At 37.6% G+C, this 13,649-nt stretch overlaps 1 protein-coding gene across 1 annotated transcript in view; it reads left to right on the plus strand.

Moving 5' to 3' along the window:
* Window positions 1-13,649, plus strand: part of PTPRQ (protein tyrosine phosphatase receptor type Q) — a 110,278-nt gene continuing 96,629 nt past the window's right edge. The window contains exons 1-6 of the mRNA XM_075150525.1: window positions 1-54; window positions 536-647; window positions 1,464-1,690; window positions 5,691-5,760; window positions 7,849-8,048; window positions 9,474-9,723. Coding sequence (XP_075006626.1) covers window positions 1-54; window positions 536-647; window positions 1,464-1,690; window positions 5,691-5,760; window positions 7,849-8,048; window positions 9,474-9,723 — 913 coding nt within the window. The remainder of the gene's footprint in view (window positions 55-535; window positions 648-1,463; window positions 1,691-5,690; window positions 5,761-7,848; window positions 8,049-9,473; window positions 9,724-13,649) is intronic.

Consider the following 13,649-nt stretch of genomic DNA (forward strand, 5'->3'; position numbering starts at 1 on the left):
ATGGTTGTTCTGGTTGTTTTGCTTTTGTTTTTTACTGGAACTGCAAAGATACAGGTATTTTATATAAATGCTTGCTAAAAGGTTGTTAATTATGTTTATTTCAAAAGATGGGCTAGCTTAAGGGTCAAAAACTTGTAAGTTTTTCAGGCTGCTTTTGTGTTTATTCTTTCAAAAAGCAATTTTATAATGCTTCATATTTACTTTGATAATGATGATAATACAGAAAAACCTCTATGGATACACGGATAGGTGATTCTGTGATAAAATTAATAGTTAATTTTGTTGTTCTTGAATATTAAATGTTACACAAATCTTATAGAGGGTAATTAAATAAGATGGCAAAATACTGTACAGTAGCTAAGAGATGTAAACTACTATTTTTACTATTGTAAATACTGTTGTATTTCTAAAAGCTTATTAACAGATCACTTTCAGTCATGCAATGCTTAAACTTTTGGGTTTTGTTTTGTTTTGTTTTTTTTTCATTTTCATGATTCTTGGTGAAAGGCTTAAATAAATCTATGTCCTATTTCAGGCTGATTTTTCTAATACTATTCCTGGAACAACATACAATGTTACAGTTTCTGCAGTTTCTTCTTCACTCTACAGTTCACCTGCAAGTAGAACAGTGACAACAAACGTGACAAGTGAGTTAATAATGACTGATGCAATTTTGTTGATTTTTTTTAACTATGCTTTTTTGTGTTTATTATATGCACAGTTGTATCTGAGAAATGATAATCAGTTTTGAACAGTCATTAGAATTTTTCATCTTCTTTAACCATAAAAAAAACCCTTAATCTGAGGTGTTCTCTGAGAGCATGAGAGTTTCTTTAGCAGATATTTTTAAAAAGCAGCCCAGGATGTGAGTTGTAGTTGTATTTGTTCATTAGCTTGGCTATTTAAAAAAGGGGGTGGGGGTGGGGGAGGAAAAAAGCATAAAGGAGAACAATTATAAGCTTTTGAAAAATTTGCTATTGTGTCATGTAGTAATTTCCATACCCCAATTTGTATGTATAGTGGTAGATTTTGGAGACATTTCAAAAAAATGTAGCCATATCAGATGTGTTTTGTAGGAGAGTGCAGTTTGGTTTTGAATGATTTTAGGGAAAAGAACTGAAATTAAGCATGCAAGAATATCTCAAATATTAAATTGGCATTAAACTCTGTTTTGTCCATGAAGATCTTGAGCATTACATTTTTTACATTCTTATAGAAGAATGTTCCAAAATGTTTCAAAATTCATTTAATAGTTTTTGTAAGAGGACTCTAGCCAGAAAAAAAGTTTTTTGTTCAACGGTACATTAGTTTTCAGTAGTTTTTCTGGTTTAGGCTGGCAGATGATTTAATTTCTTTATAGAAGCTGTGAAGGTGTCTCCATTATCTGGCAACTTAATTAAAAACTGTTCTCTGTGTTTGTGTGTATATATATATGTATAAAACAATTTTTTTTCTTTTTTTAGATCCTGGGCCCCCTGTGTTCCTTGCAGGTGAAAGAGTGGGCTCTGCTGGGATTCTGCTGTCATGGAATACGCCACTTCATCCAAATGGGAGAATTCTCTCCTATATTGTTAAATATAAAGAAGTCTGCCCATGGGTGCAAACAGCTTATACACAGGTCACAACAAAGCCAGATAGTTTGGAAGTTCTTCTTACCAGTCTTAACCCTGGGACAACTTATGAAATTATGGTAAAAGCTTTACAAATGCCGTTTACTATTTTCTGATTTATTGTAAATTGTGTGAGTTTATGGTAGGTCCATATAGTGTTTTCTGAAGGACCTTGCTAATTACTGTTGCCATATAACAAAATATACTAGCCAGGTATTTGTTTACAGTAGTGGTTTTTAAATCTACTTTAAATAATTTCCAACCAAAATTATACTAAAACATAGTTTCTTCTATTGATATTCTTATTGACATATGGCATTATGCGGTAAAAAGTAAAAAGCAAAGGGTAGAATTTTCAGAAACATCTAAATCCTTCTTCATCTTCATTGAGATTTAATCTTTCAAATCACTGGTGCACTTTGGATGCATGTATATTTCTTACATGTATATTTCTAAATCTTCTCAGCCAGATCCAGAAAAGCATGTAGGTACATACTTCTTTCTTTGATTTTAAACTTAAGTAGTTTAAGAAGGAGTTTTCTTGCCTGAATATCTGTTTAGATGTCGCCTTTTAGGTTTCCCTAAGCCCTGTAAACACCTTTTAGGTTTCCCTAAGCCTGGGATTTTTACCTACTGTTATCTCCTGAAGTAAAAAATGTCATACTTTTCCATTCCCTTTCTGTAGATTTTATTACCTAGATATTCACAGTGAATATGCTGCCAAAATCAGCACATGTATTTTCATGACTTCTACATGTGGAATTTGTTTACATTGAGATTAGGCACTCCTGATCCATCTCTGAACTCTTCAACAATAAATGACTTCAGGTGGACAGAAATTAACTCCTATCCTCTTGGCAATATTTGCCAAGCAGTTCTTCGCCTGACTTACTCTTTCATAAGAACCTTGGAGAGGTGCTTCTTTTCAATATCAAGAATAAAATGAAAGTATGTTTGATTTGCTTCATTCTATATCATGTAAGTTCATACAGTGCAAAGCTATAAAAAAATATTGAAGTTGACCAGACTAGGAATAGGGCTGTGCAGCGATTCTTTGTAAAGGTGGGGTGTGTGTGTAAGAAAGTAAAAATGTAATTATGCCTGCCATTGTGGGAAAGTTGCTCACTGTGAATCTAGTTGTGATGACCATGCTGATAAAAGCCACTATATCCACAGCTGGAGAAATGTTTATCCTTTGATCTCCTGCCTCCAGTCATCTGTTAAAAAAAAAAAAAACAACCCACAAAAAAGGTTCAGCTACTATTTGGGAAAAGTATTATCACTTAGACACTAAGTAGATTAATCTCCCAGATAAATGAAGTTATTAAGAGTTTGCAATTCTGAGTACCTCAGTAGCACTTGTGTGGGGTTCACTATTAAAGGTTTTGCAAATTCCATTCTTTGCTCCATATATAAATCTTCCCTGGGAAAACTGTGGGACATTTTAAATAATTTGTTTTACTTAGCAATAATTTGCCCTTCGTTGATACATATGGGGGGCAATCCTTCCCATTGCTGGTGCCTGAAACATTGATCTTAGAGCAGAATTTGACTCAGGAAAGTGACTTGTGACCCGACAACCTCTGTCTAGCAGGGACCACGTGGCTTTTCTCATGAGTGAATAAAAGTCTGTTGGCAAGCTAAGGGTTGTTACGTTACCTACTGCTTTGGTGGGCATCCTGACCGCCTGACCCACGAGCAACCTCACGGATTCAATAATGACTCAGGTGGAAACAATTTTTCTACCTCACAGATGTGGCCAAAAATAAACTTTACATGTTTTCCTTCTCTTGAGCAATTTCTTCTGGTTCTTTGGTTAATTGTTGGAGTCTGTTTTGTCATTTAAAAGTAGCTTTTGGTTTTTGCATAGGTGAAAATTCTTTATTGTTTTAGGGTACCTGGCTTGGTCCTGTTTTGAAATTCTTTCTGGTAAATACTGTGACAGTACAGTTCAACAAAGCTTTTAAGCTTTGAATATGGGTTTCCAATCTGTTTGTAACAGCCCAGTCTTAATTTCTTTACATCTAATGAAAAAAACATTTTTAAAGAAATAGCAGTTACAGCGATAATTTGTTAAATGTTGGAGAGGTATGGGTAATTGTGAACATTTGATCATTGATAATTTTGTAAAAATATGCACTCAAGATTTTTTTCTAAACTTAAATAATTAGTGGCAACATACTTCAAAGCATAAAAATTAATACTCTTTCCAAATGTGAACTGCAGCTACTTGAACTTTGGATAGTACTTTGTTATCTGCATAGTAAGCTTGTCCTTTTTAAATGTTTCCAAGCTTTTTTCTATAATGGCTGTGGCAGTGATCTCTAGAAGCTAACAGTACATTGCGTAAGCATTTATTTTGATTTCTCTTCAAAGCTAATCGGTGTGTGTAGCTGACACCTTTACCATGCAAATTTTTGCATACTTATGTCATGGTAACTTTGAGTTCTCTTGAAACTACACATATGAAATGGGAGTTTCAATGTCTGTCTTAATGCTAGTTTTCCTTTCTGGACCCTTTCTACAATACCTACTTTGAGATGAGATAACAAAAAATCAGTGTTCAAGTTAGGACATACCTTTAGATTTACATAATGTAATTTTAATACTGTCAGGATTTTCTGATTGCCTGTCAACCCCCTGAAGATCTCCAGTTAATTTCCTCAGCTATTGCAATTACTGTGGAATTCATCAATGGTTAAGGACGTTTCAAGTCGTTCTCTCTGTGACATAGAAGTAGGTGGGGTTGGCTGGAGTCGTGAGGTGTGCGTGCATGGGGAGGGGCTGTTTGTATGGCTTAGGAAGGAGCTGGCCAGGGATACGGATTCTCCCTCACCAAGCAGAGCACGCACTGCATTGGGAGGTGGTTGTAGGCATATGCGTCCCTTTACAGCCTACATTAAGTCTTCCATGTTACCTCTTATTTCTTTGCTGTAGTTTGTCTGCCGTGGCTTAGTGCTTTTGTTTAAATAGCTTTACAGTCATCTTTAAGATGTGCAGTTTAGTCCTTTAGAAGTGATTAGAACAGTTTTCCTTTCTGACCGGCTGGCTCCTTCCATTCTCTTTGCCCTTTGTTATCCCCAGTGTGCTGTCTGTCACTTCTACTATGATCCACACATAGTTTTGCGCATCTGCCCCTTCTCACCCTGCTTTCCCCAGCCTGCACTGTCAGCTCCCTCAGCACCACTGCCATACCTTTGTTACCTGACACTGGCAGAAAGGAAAGACTCTGCCAACTTTATCCTTGCTGGAGAGCTTTTCGCTTTGCTGCTTCTTTCACACAGCTGTCACCATCACTGTTGGAATTTTGCTCATTTTTGACAGAGACCTTTTGTTGTCTCTGTCACTTCTTTTCAAAATAAGGAGTCGGACTTCATTCCTCTTTCTTTGTAAGTATTGCATGCCATGGCCCATCACTGAGTCGAATTGTCAGTAAGTCCTATATTGCAGAGCAAATAGCACCATTGTTGTGTTTATCTCCATAAATTCTACCAAAGTCTCAATGTACTGCCCTTCCATGGGAAGACTCTGCTATGATTGTGAGCATTGAGGCACATCCACATCCACCATAAAGTGCATCCACAGTTCCCTGACCTGTTGTCTTTCTGCCAAAAGACATGCTTTCCTTGGGTTTCTGCTCTGAGGGAGGTTGACCTCTCTTGCTATCTTTCAGGAGTTCAAGAAATAAAAGAGAACCTATTTTCGTTTTTACGCTTTTAAGTTATAGAACAAGTAAAATAGGAATGGGGAAGCTGGTTTAAGTGAATTGTGGTAAGGGAGTGTTACTGATGTTATTCTTGTTGTTGACTTCAGGATAAAATAGGGACTCAGTACTTGTAAAGTGTGGATATTCACATGTGGTTTTCTCAATTTTTTACACTGTTTCATAATTTTTCCATTTTATTTTTTCACGTTTAAATGTTGAGTATAAATTAAACAACACAGCTATAAAAGGCATGTTCATTTGTATATTTATAGTTTAAAAGCTAGAAGAGGAATCTCTGTGTATCCTTAAGATTTTCATAGTCCCTGAAACTATATATCCTATAGATTCTCTAATGTGGCTTTTTTTTTCTGTAGGTTGCTGCTGAGAACAGTGCTGGTGTTGGAGTATTTAGCGATCCTTTTCTTTTTCAGACTGCAGAAAGTGGTAATTTTAATAAAGCTGCTAATTATTTTAATTAAAACTGCTCTAATTTGTTCAAATAAAGTATCCATGGCACATTTTATACTTGAACAAATTCTGATGCATTTAGGACAAAATCCTAATTCTTTTCTTATTCTCTCACTCAGTGGAAAAGGAGCATTTTGTCCTATTTGCTAGTAACAGCATTTAGGGTGTGCACATATCGGGGTTTCTTATATGCAAAGTCTTTTTCTGTTGGGGCTTTCCTATGCCAGTTTCTAGGTAGGCTGCTTCCAGAAAGCGAGGTCACAGGAGAGCAGAGCTACCTATCAAGTGGACCCATCTGCTGTTCCCTGCAGCAGTATTAGGAGACAGACTTTGTTGTGGGATCAGCTCTGGCATTATGTCAAGCCATATTTGTTCAGTGCTGGAGTCGAGAGCCTTCTCTACCAAGGCCTGCACAGAATGTGTTTTACTAAGTTTTTACTTCTCAATTCTGAAGCAAAAAAAAAAATTATAATACATGGCCGAAATGAAAATTTGACTTGATGGTTTTGAAGATTAAAAAATTATATTTATACTCTGAATTTGCATAATCTTTATTAATTTAGTGTTTGTAATCTTGCTCACACTCCAGGAGCAGTTGAGCCTTGGCTGAAGATCTGGCACCAGGCCTTGTTCATGTTGGGGTGAACAAACCTTAGTGGAATATAGAATTTGTGCTGCCGTGGCAGTGACCATCCTTCAGTGTTTAGGAGTCCTGGTTGGTTTCTGTAGCTGTGCAAACTGCAGAGTGCCATGTCTCACCTAATGGCAGGAAATCATCACTTTGCATCAGATTTCTGGGATAACGCAATGAGTTATGAAACGAAATATGAGAAGGGGTAGTAAACTTACCATGTGGAGCTATGCAAAATTGTTGGTTTTAACTGTTCTTTGTATGTTATTGTTAGTAGAAAACCTTATTTCCGTGAGCTTTATTTACTCATATTTGATAGAGGCATCAGCGTTTCTCCATATGAGAACATTAGCTTTTTACTTTTTGATGCATTTCTGCTCACATTTTATTAAGGCTAAAATCCCTTATTATAAATGTAATTGGAAGGTTTCTTCAAATTCTAGGTGAGAGTTCTGTGTCATTGATACTACATTTATACTTTTACCTCCTCAACTTTTTTATTTTAACTCTTGCTTTGATGGTTAAAGAAACCCCAACATCTTGATCAACATAAAGAGATACAGTTTAAAGTAGGAAAGTTAGACAGAAGATATAATAATTTAAATATAAAGGCCATAGTCTGAGAGGAGGGGGAAGCGCGTGAAAGATCTGCAAAAGATTCAGCAGGGCCTAAGCAAGAGCTGAATATGAGGCTTGGAGGATCTGTCTCAATTCAGCTGTGGAAGATCTGTAATTGTGGACACTTGTATATGTGTATATTTTTAAGGCAGCATAACCCTTTTCTCCGTGGTACTAAGGCTAGCTATCGCAGGAACTTCTACTGCCTGTGCCATGCAGACAGGACTAAGAGAAAGCTACAATGCTCTAATTCTCAGGAAAGTTCATATAGCTTGTAAAATCTCATTTAGATGCTGCATCCCATTCCTTTGTGCTGTGATTAATACAGATGCTCTGACAAAAGGACCTGGAAACTGTCACTGATACAAAGAAGACCATTTCTGTAGTAATAGTGAATATTCAAATTAAATTGAGCTATTTAAAGCTACCAAAAATCTATATCCAGCTGAAAAGATGAGACAGGTAAAGTGAAATATGACACCCAGTGCTGTAATATGCTCTTAAACAAACAAAAGTGCGCAAAAATTTGCTGCTTCTGACACAGTAGATGAGTTGCTTTTAGGAAGAATATTTTTAAGTCGACCAAACCAATTACTATATTATTATGAGACTGAAATAATTATATTTCTCACTTAAACTAGATTGGAAAAGAGCTGATTGCATATCAGCTATTTTAGATGTTTGTGAATGGTTGTTATTTATTTGCTTCAGGGTTTGGAAGCTAGAAATGGCATTACAAAAAAAATGGGAATTTTTTTGTTCCAGTGCTGAGAAGAAAAGTATGTCTCACTGCTTTTGTTTGTTTTGTTTTCAAGCTCCAGGTAAAGTAGTGAATCTCACAGTTGAAGCCTTAAATTATTCAGCTGTAAATCTGATCTGGTTTCTCCCTCGGCAACCAAATGGAAAGATAACTAGTTTCAAGATTAGTGTGAAACATGCAAGAAGTGGAATTGTAGTGAAAGATGTCTTGGTTAAAGTAGAGGACCTTCTGTCTGGGAGGTTACCAGAATGTAATGTAAGTGCTATAAACCTTTTAAATTAGAAATAGGCTCAAGATACAGAATATAGTTTTACATTTGAATTTTGAGACATAAAAAATTTGGAGGCTTGCTTTTCAGAACAATCCCAAATACTTTACAAACTTAGGCCCAAGACAGGATATAATGGTTGAAGAAAAACCTTTCTGTCCAAAATAGTTTAAATGGAATACTTTTCCGTGAAAAGCTCAGTTTAAGCAAAGTAAAAATGGTAAGAAAAGGGTCAATTTGGTGTCCTTTTAACAGAAAATGATGAAATAGATAATTTTCAATTTTTTTCAGCTTTTTTTTATTTTTGTTGTTTTACAGCATTCAATTAGAAAATGCAAGATTTTTTTTTTGTCAGTAATATTAATATCTTATTTTTTATATATAGTATGATAATGCTTTTTATATTTTAAATGTATGCTTTATTCTGTGTATCACATTTCAACATTATTTAAATACTTTTCATATCAAAATAAAAAGACCCACATTAGCAGAGTGATTTTTTTAAAAAAATGTTTGTAGTCTGAGTTGTTCTTGAAATAAGCATTCATTGAAAAGTTTCTGAATTTTGACTATTGATTGGATTCAGACCTGTAACCAATGTATGCCTTTCAGAATTTCTTGAAGAAAATTCTCTTTTCCAGTGTTTATTCTCCTTTTCCTCTTTATTCTGAGCAGAGTGTTGTGATTACTTGGATGTCAAGTTGCCTAACTTTTTTTCCTTTTTTTTTCCTTTTTGTTTTTTTTTCAGGATGCTAGGCTTAGTACTTTAATGAAAAGTGCAGTTTTAAATGATAAAAATTATCAGGACTTTGATTTCAGATTTTATTTGGAAGATCGTCTTAGACATTGTGAAGGTTCCCAACATCAGGCTGATTTAATTCAGCACTAAGAAGAGAGACTGCCATCTACTGAATCATAAGCATTGGTTATTGTAATGTCTAGCAGTTTTTCAGAAGTGTCTCCTGACAGTATGGATTAGGAGACCCCTGTCTGGTCTCATCCATTATATATGGATATATGTATGCTACGTATTTATATATACATACATACATATAATATACATGTGATGTAAAAGGACCTCACTAGGGGACTTTTTTTTTTTTTAAGAGAGAGACTGACCGCTGAAAATGGAATCTGGGAATAATTAAATGAATCCTAGAAAGTTGCTTCTGTTCAGTCAGATTTGAGAACTTTTGGGATAAGGCAGGAAACTGTAATCCTGTCATTAACAGGATATACTAGCAATGTCAACTGATGAAATGATAACCTAAATTTGGAGATTGAAGTATAAAAAGGAGAACCAATTTTGGGTAATTTTATTTCAAAGGTGGTCTGCATATTTTTGATCTACATATATTTACAATTATAGGTTATAGATGCAACTTATCATGTTTCATATTTTGTCTTTGTAGGATAACAGTGAATCATTTTTGTGGAGTACTACCACTCCTTCAACTACTTTTGGCAAATCCACAATTCCTTCACGGACTACAGTTACACCAAGTACAGAGGCACCAAATCAAATGAGCTCTGTTTGGAATGAACCAATTAGTTTTGTTATAACTAACCTCAGGCCATATACCACCTATCTTTTTGAAGTCTCTGCAGTTACCACTGAAGCAGGTTACATTGACAGTGCAATTGTCCGGACACCAGAATCAGGTATATACTGCTTTCAAATCATAGAATCATAGAATCATAGAATCATACAGGTTGGAAAAGACCTCTAAGATCATCGTGTCCAACCGTCAACCCAACACCACCATGCCCACTACACCATGTCCCTAAGGGCCTCATCTACACGTCTTTTAAATACCTCCAGGGATGGTGACTCCACCACTTCCCTGGGCAGCCTGTTCCAAGGCCTGACCACTCTTTCAGTAAAGAAATTTTTCCTAATGTTCAATCTAAACCTCCCTTGGCACAACTTGAGGCCATTTCCTCTTGTCCTATCGCTAGTTACTTGGGAGAAGAGACCAACACCCACCTCGCTACACCCTCCTTTCAGGTAGTTGTAGAGTGCGATGAGGTCTCCCCTCAGCCTCCTCTTCTCCAGGCTAAACAACCCCAGTTCCCTCAGCCGCTCCTCATAAGACTTGTGCTCCAGGCCCTTCACCAGCTTCGTTGCCCTCCTCTGGACGCGCTCCAGCACCTCCATGTCCTTCTTGTAGTGAGGGGCCCAAAACTGAACACAGTATTCGAGGTGCGGCCTCACCAGTGCCGAGTACAGGGGCACGATCACCTCCCTGCTCCTGCTGGCCACACTATTTCTGATACAGGCCAGGATGCCGTTGGCCTTCTTGGCCACCTGAGCACACTGCCGGCTCATGTTCAGCCGGCTGTCAACCAGTACCCCCAGGTCCTTTTCCTCTGGGCAGCTTTCCAGCCACTCTTCCCCAAGCCTGTAGCGTTGCCTGGGGTTGTTGTGGCCGAAGTGCAGGACCCGGCACTTGGCCTTGTTGAATCTCATACAGTTGGCCTCGGCCCATCGATCCAGCCTGTCCAGGTCCCTCTGCAGAGCCTTCCTACCCTCCAGCAGATCAACACTCCCGCCCAACTTGGTGTCGTCTGCAAACAAATGGAAATAAAGTTCTCAGATTTATATGAAAACTTCAAAATATCAGTTTGCAGTTATGTTGCAAGATACTTCAGTCCCAATTTGTCTTTATCTGTATCATGCTCTTGTATTTACTGACTACTTAATTTTACCTGATGGAATCAACTGAAGGTGTATATAACTATTAAGGTACCTAATAATGCACAGTGAGTGGGAGTTCAGTTATTATTAGAAGTCAAAAATACCGAAGTATGCTCAGGACAGATCAAATTTTATGAAAAACTGAGGATAATTTAAGAATTTTGTGCAATTAATGGCACAATGGAAGGAGAACTAAAAGTACAGATGAAGAGAAAACATGTCAGGCATGGTATTCAAAAAATATGTGTATTGTGTACATAGCAATGCACTTAAAGTTTCTTCGCCTTTGCGGAAAAATAAGCAGTATAAAGAAAACTCTTGTCCCCTGGTTCCTCAATCTGGACCTATTGCAGAAAGTTGTTCAGTGCTGAAAAAATCTTTATAACACTAGGAAAGTTGATTTTGGATTACCCGCAATGTACGGAAAAATTAAAATTGGAAACGAAGGTTGTCCAGGAGCAGAAGTTTTATAATGGCTTAGGTAGTGGGCAACATTATTAATAGAGCCATACCAAAAAGGTATTCTAGAGGAGTGTTATTCTGGCTTTCTGTTTGCTAGTACATCATTCTTTTGCCTGACACAGTTTGATGTTACTGGGTTCCCCTTCCATACATCCAGAATTCATAGCACTGTTCAGATGAAAAGAAATTTAATTCCCTCCTAGCACTGTTCATTTGAATTGCTTTGCTAGAATTAAAATATCCTTGGTTTGCTGTTCTGTCTAGGGTTAATGAAGTTTTGGATAGTTTCTGTTCTAACAATCTCAGGGCTAATTTCCAGTTTATTTTTCACCCTGTTAACATCCTAGGATAGGTGCACTGGTAGTAAGAAAACCCTGGAAAGTGATGAAAAGATTATGCAGTGGGGTTTAGTTCTGCCAAATACATAGAAAGATGTCAGCTGTTTGAAAGATAAGATCTTCAATCCTTGCCTACCGGGTGCCTGTACAGCCAGGGTTCATCCATTAAAGCATGATCTGGGAAAAGGGAGGTTGTCTTAGTGGTTGGTGTGGGTGGATGTGTGGTGTGCCCAGAGCACACCCACAGTCAGCCCTCATGGCGCAAGCCCCAGCAAGTCCTTCCTCATAGCAGCACACTGGCACACCCAAGCTTCTGGATCCACTTTTATTAGATCATGGAATCATAGAATAGTTTGGATTGGAAGGGACCTTTAAAGGTCATCTAGTCCGACCTCCCTGCCATGGGCAGGGACAACTTCAACTAGATCAGGTTGCTCAGAGCCATGTCCAACCTGACCTTGAACGTTTCCAGGGATGGGGCATCTACCTGGGCAACCTGTGTCAGTGTTTCACCACTCTCATCGTAAAAAATTTCTTCCTTATATCTAGTCTGAATCTATCCTCTGTTGGTTTAAAACTATTACCCCTTGTCCTGTCGCAACAGGCCGGGCTAAAAAGTTTGTCCCCATCTTTCTTACAAGCCCCCTTTAAGTACTGAAAGGCTGCAGTAAGGTCTCACCGAAGCTGCCTCTTCTTGAGGCTGAATAACCCCAACGCTCTCAGCCTTTCTTCGTAAGAGAGGCGTTCCATCCCCCTGATCATTTTTGTGGCCCTCCTCATGGCCCGCTCTAACAGGTCCATGTCTTTCTTGTGCTGAGGGCTCCAGAGCTGGATGCAGTACTCCAGGTGGGGTCTCACCAGAGCAGAGTAGAGGGGCAGAATCACCTCCCTCGACCTGCTGGCCACGATTCTTTTGATCTTCACCTTATGAGCACTCAGGTGCTTGTTAAAGTGCTCCCTTGAGAGTCCTGCATGCCTGTGTGCCAAGGAACCTGTTCAGAGGCTGGTCGTAGAGTTGGTTGGTGATTTGTTAGGAAGGCATTATGAGTTAATAGACATTGTTTTTATTTTCTTATCTTTCATTTGCTTCAGTGGGAAAGATGTTTTTACGTGCTAAAGTTTGTATTTATCTATATAGCCTATATAGTAAAATCATGATCTAGGAGTGTTGCTTTGCAATTTTTGTAACAGGTCCCCCCTCCAGTATCAAGCACCATCATCCAGTCTCTTTGTAATTACTGAAATCCACTTCCCTTTTCCAAATGTCTTCATTCTTACAAGAATCTCTTTAATGTCACACTAGCCACCACCTCCAAGTTACCAGTTTCTCGTATGGTCAAAACCTCACATTTCAGTCCTCCACTGGAGTGTCTGAGATGAGGCTTGAGGGAGAGGAGTTGATAGATTATAGTTTGTGATAGCAGGTGGGAGGATGGAGAGCGCATTTATTTAAAATATCACTTTCCTGCTCACATAGGAGCATGACACAGAGTTGTTGTCATGCCCATTTTGCCACACAGAGGAAGGTGATACATGTCTCTACGGTATAGCTCATTGGTGTTCCATTTTAAAATGTTGAAAATCATTTCTGCCCCTCCAACCAAAATTTTCTGAGCCGTGCTGAAGCTCTCCTGTGTTCTTGACAAAGATGATATTTTTCTTGCTTTGATTTTTGAAAAAAGGATACTTCTTTAAAGCATTGGAAAATGATTCATTATAAATACTTTTTGAAAACCCAGCATGCAAGTATTTCCTTTGCTGGGATGGCTGTCAAGGAGAGGATACTTCTACAAAGAGAAAAAGATTTAAACCTTGAAAAAAAAAAGTGGACTCTTAAGATAATACTTCAGAATTATATGCAATTGTAGCTGATGCAATTTGCGTAAGTAAGAATGATTAAGTAGTCACTACTGACTAATCTATAGCATATCTTTGAGGAATGACAGGATTTTTCATTTCTTTCATTTGTGCATTAGTTTTTACAAAAGACGATAGCACTTTTTAATAGTAGTATGTTAGTTAACTTGTATATTTCTTTACAGGATCAGTCTATATCTCCATATTGGCTTAAATCTCACACATGATATATT

This window comes from Calonectris borealis, chromosome 1 (genome assembly GCF_964195595.1).
Source record: "Calonectris borealis chromosome 1, bCalBor7.hap1.2, whole genome shotgun sequence".
In the NCBI taxonomy this organism is placed as follows: Eukaryota; Metazoa; Chordata; class Aves; order Procellariiformes; family Procellariidae; genus Calonectris; species Calonectris borealis.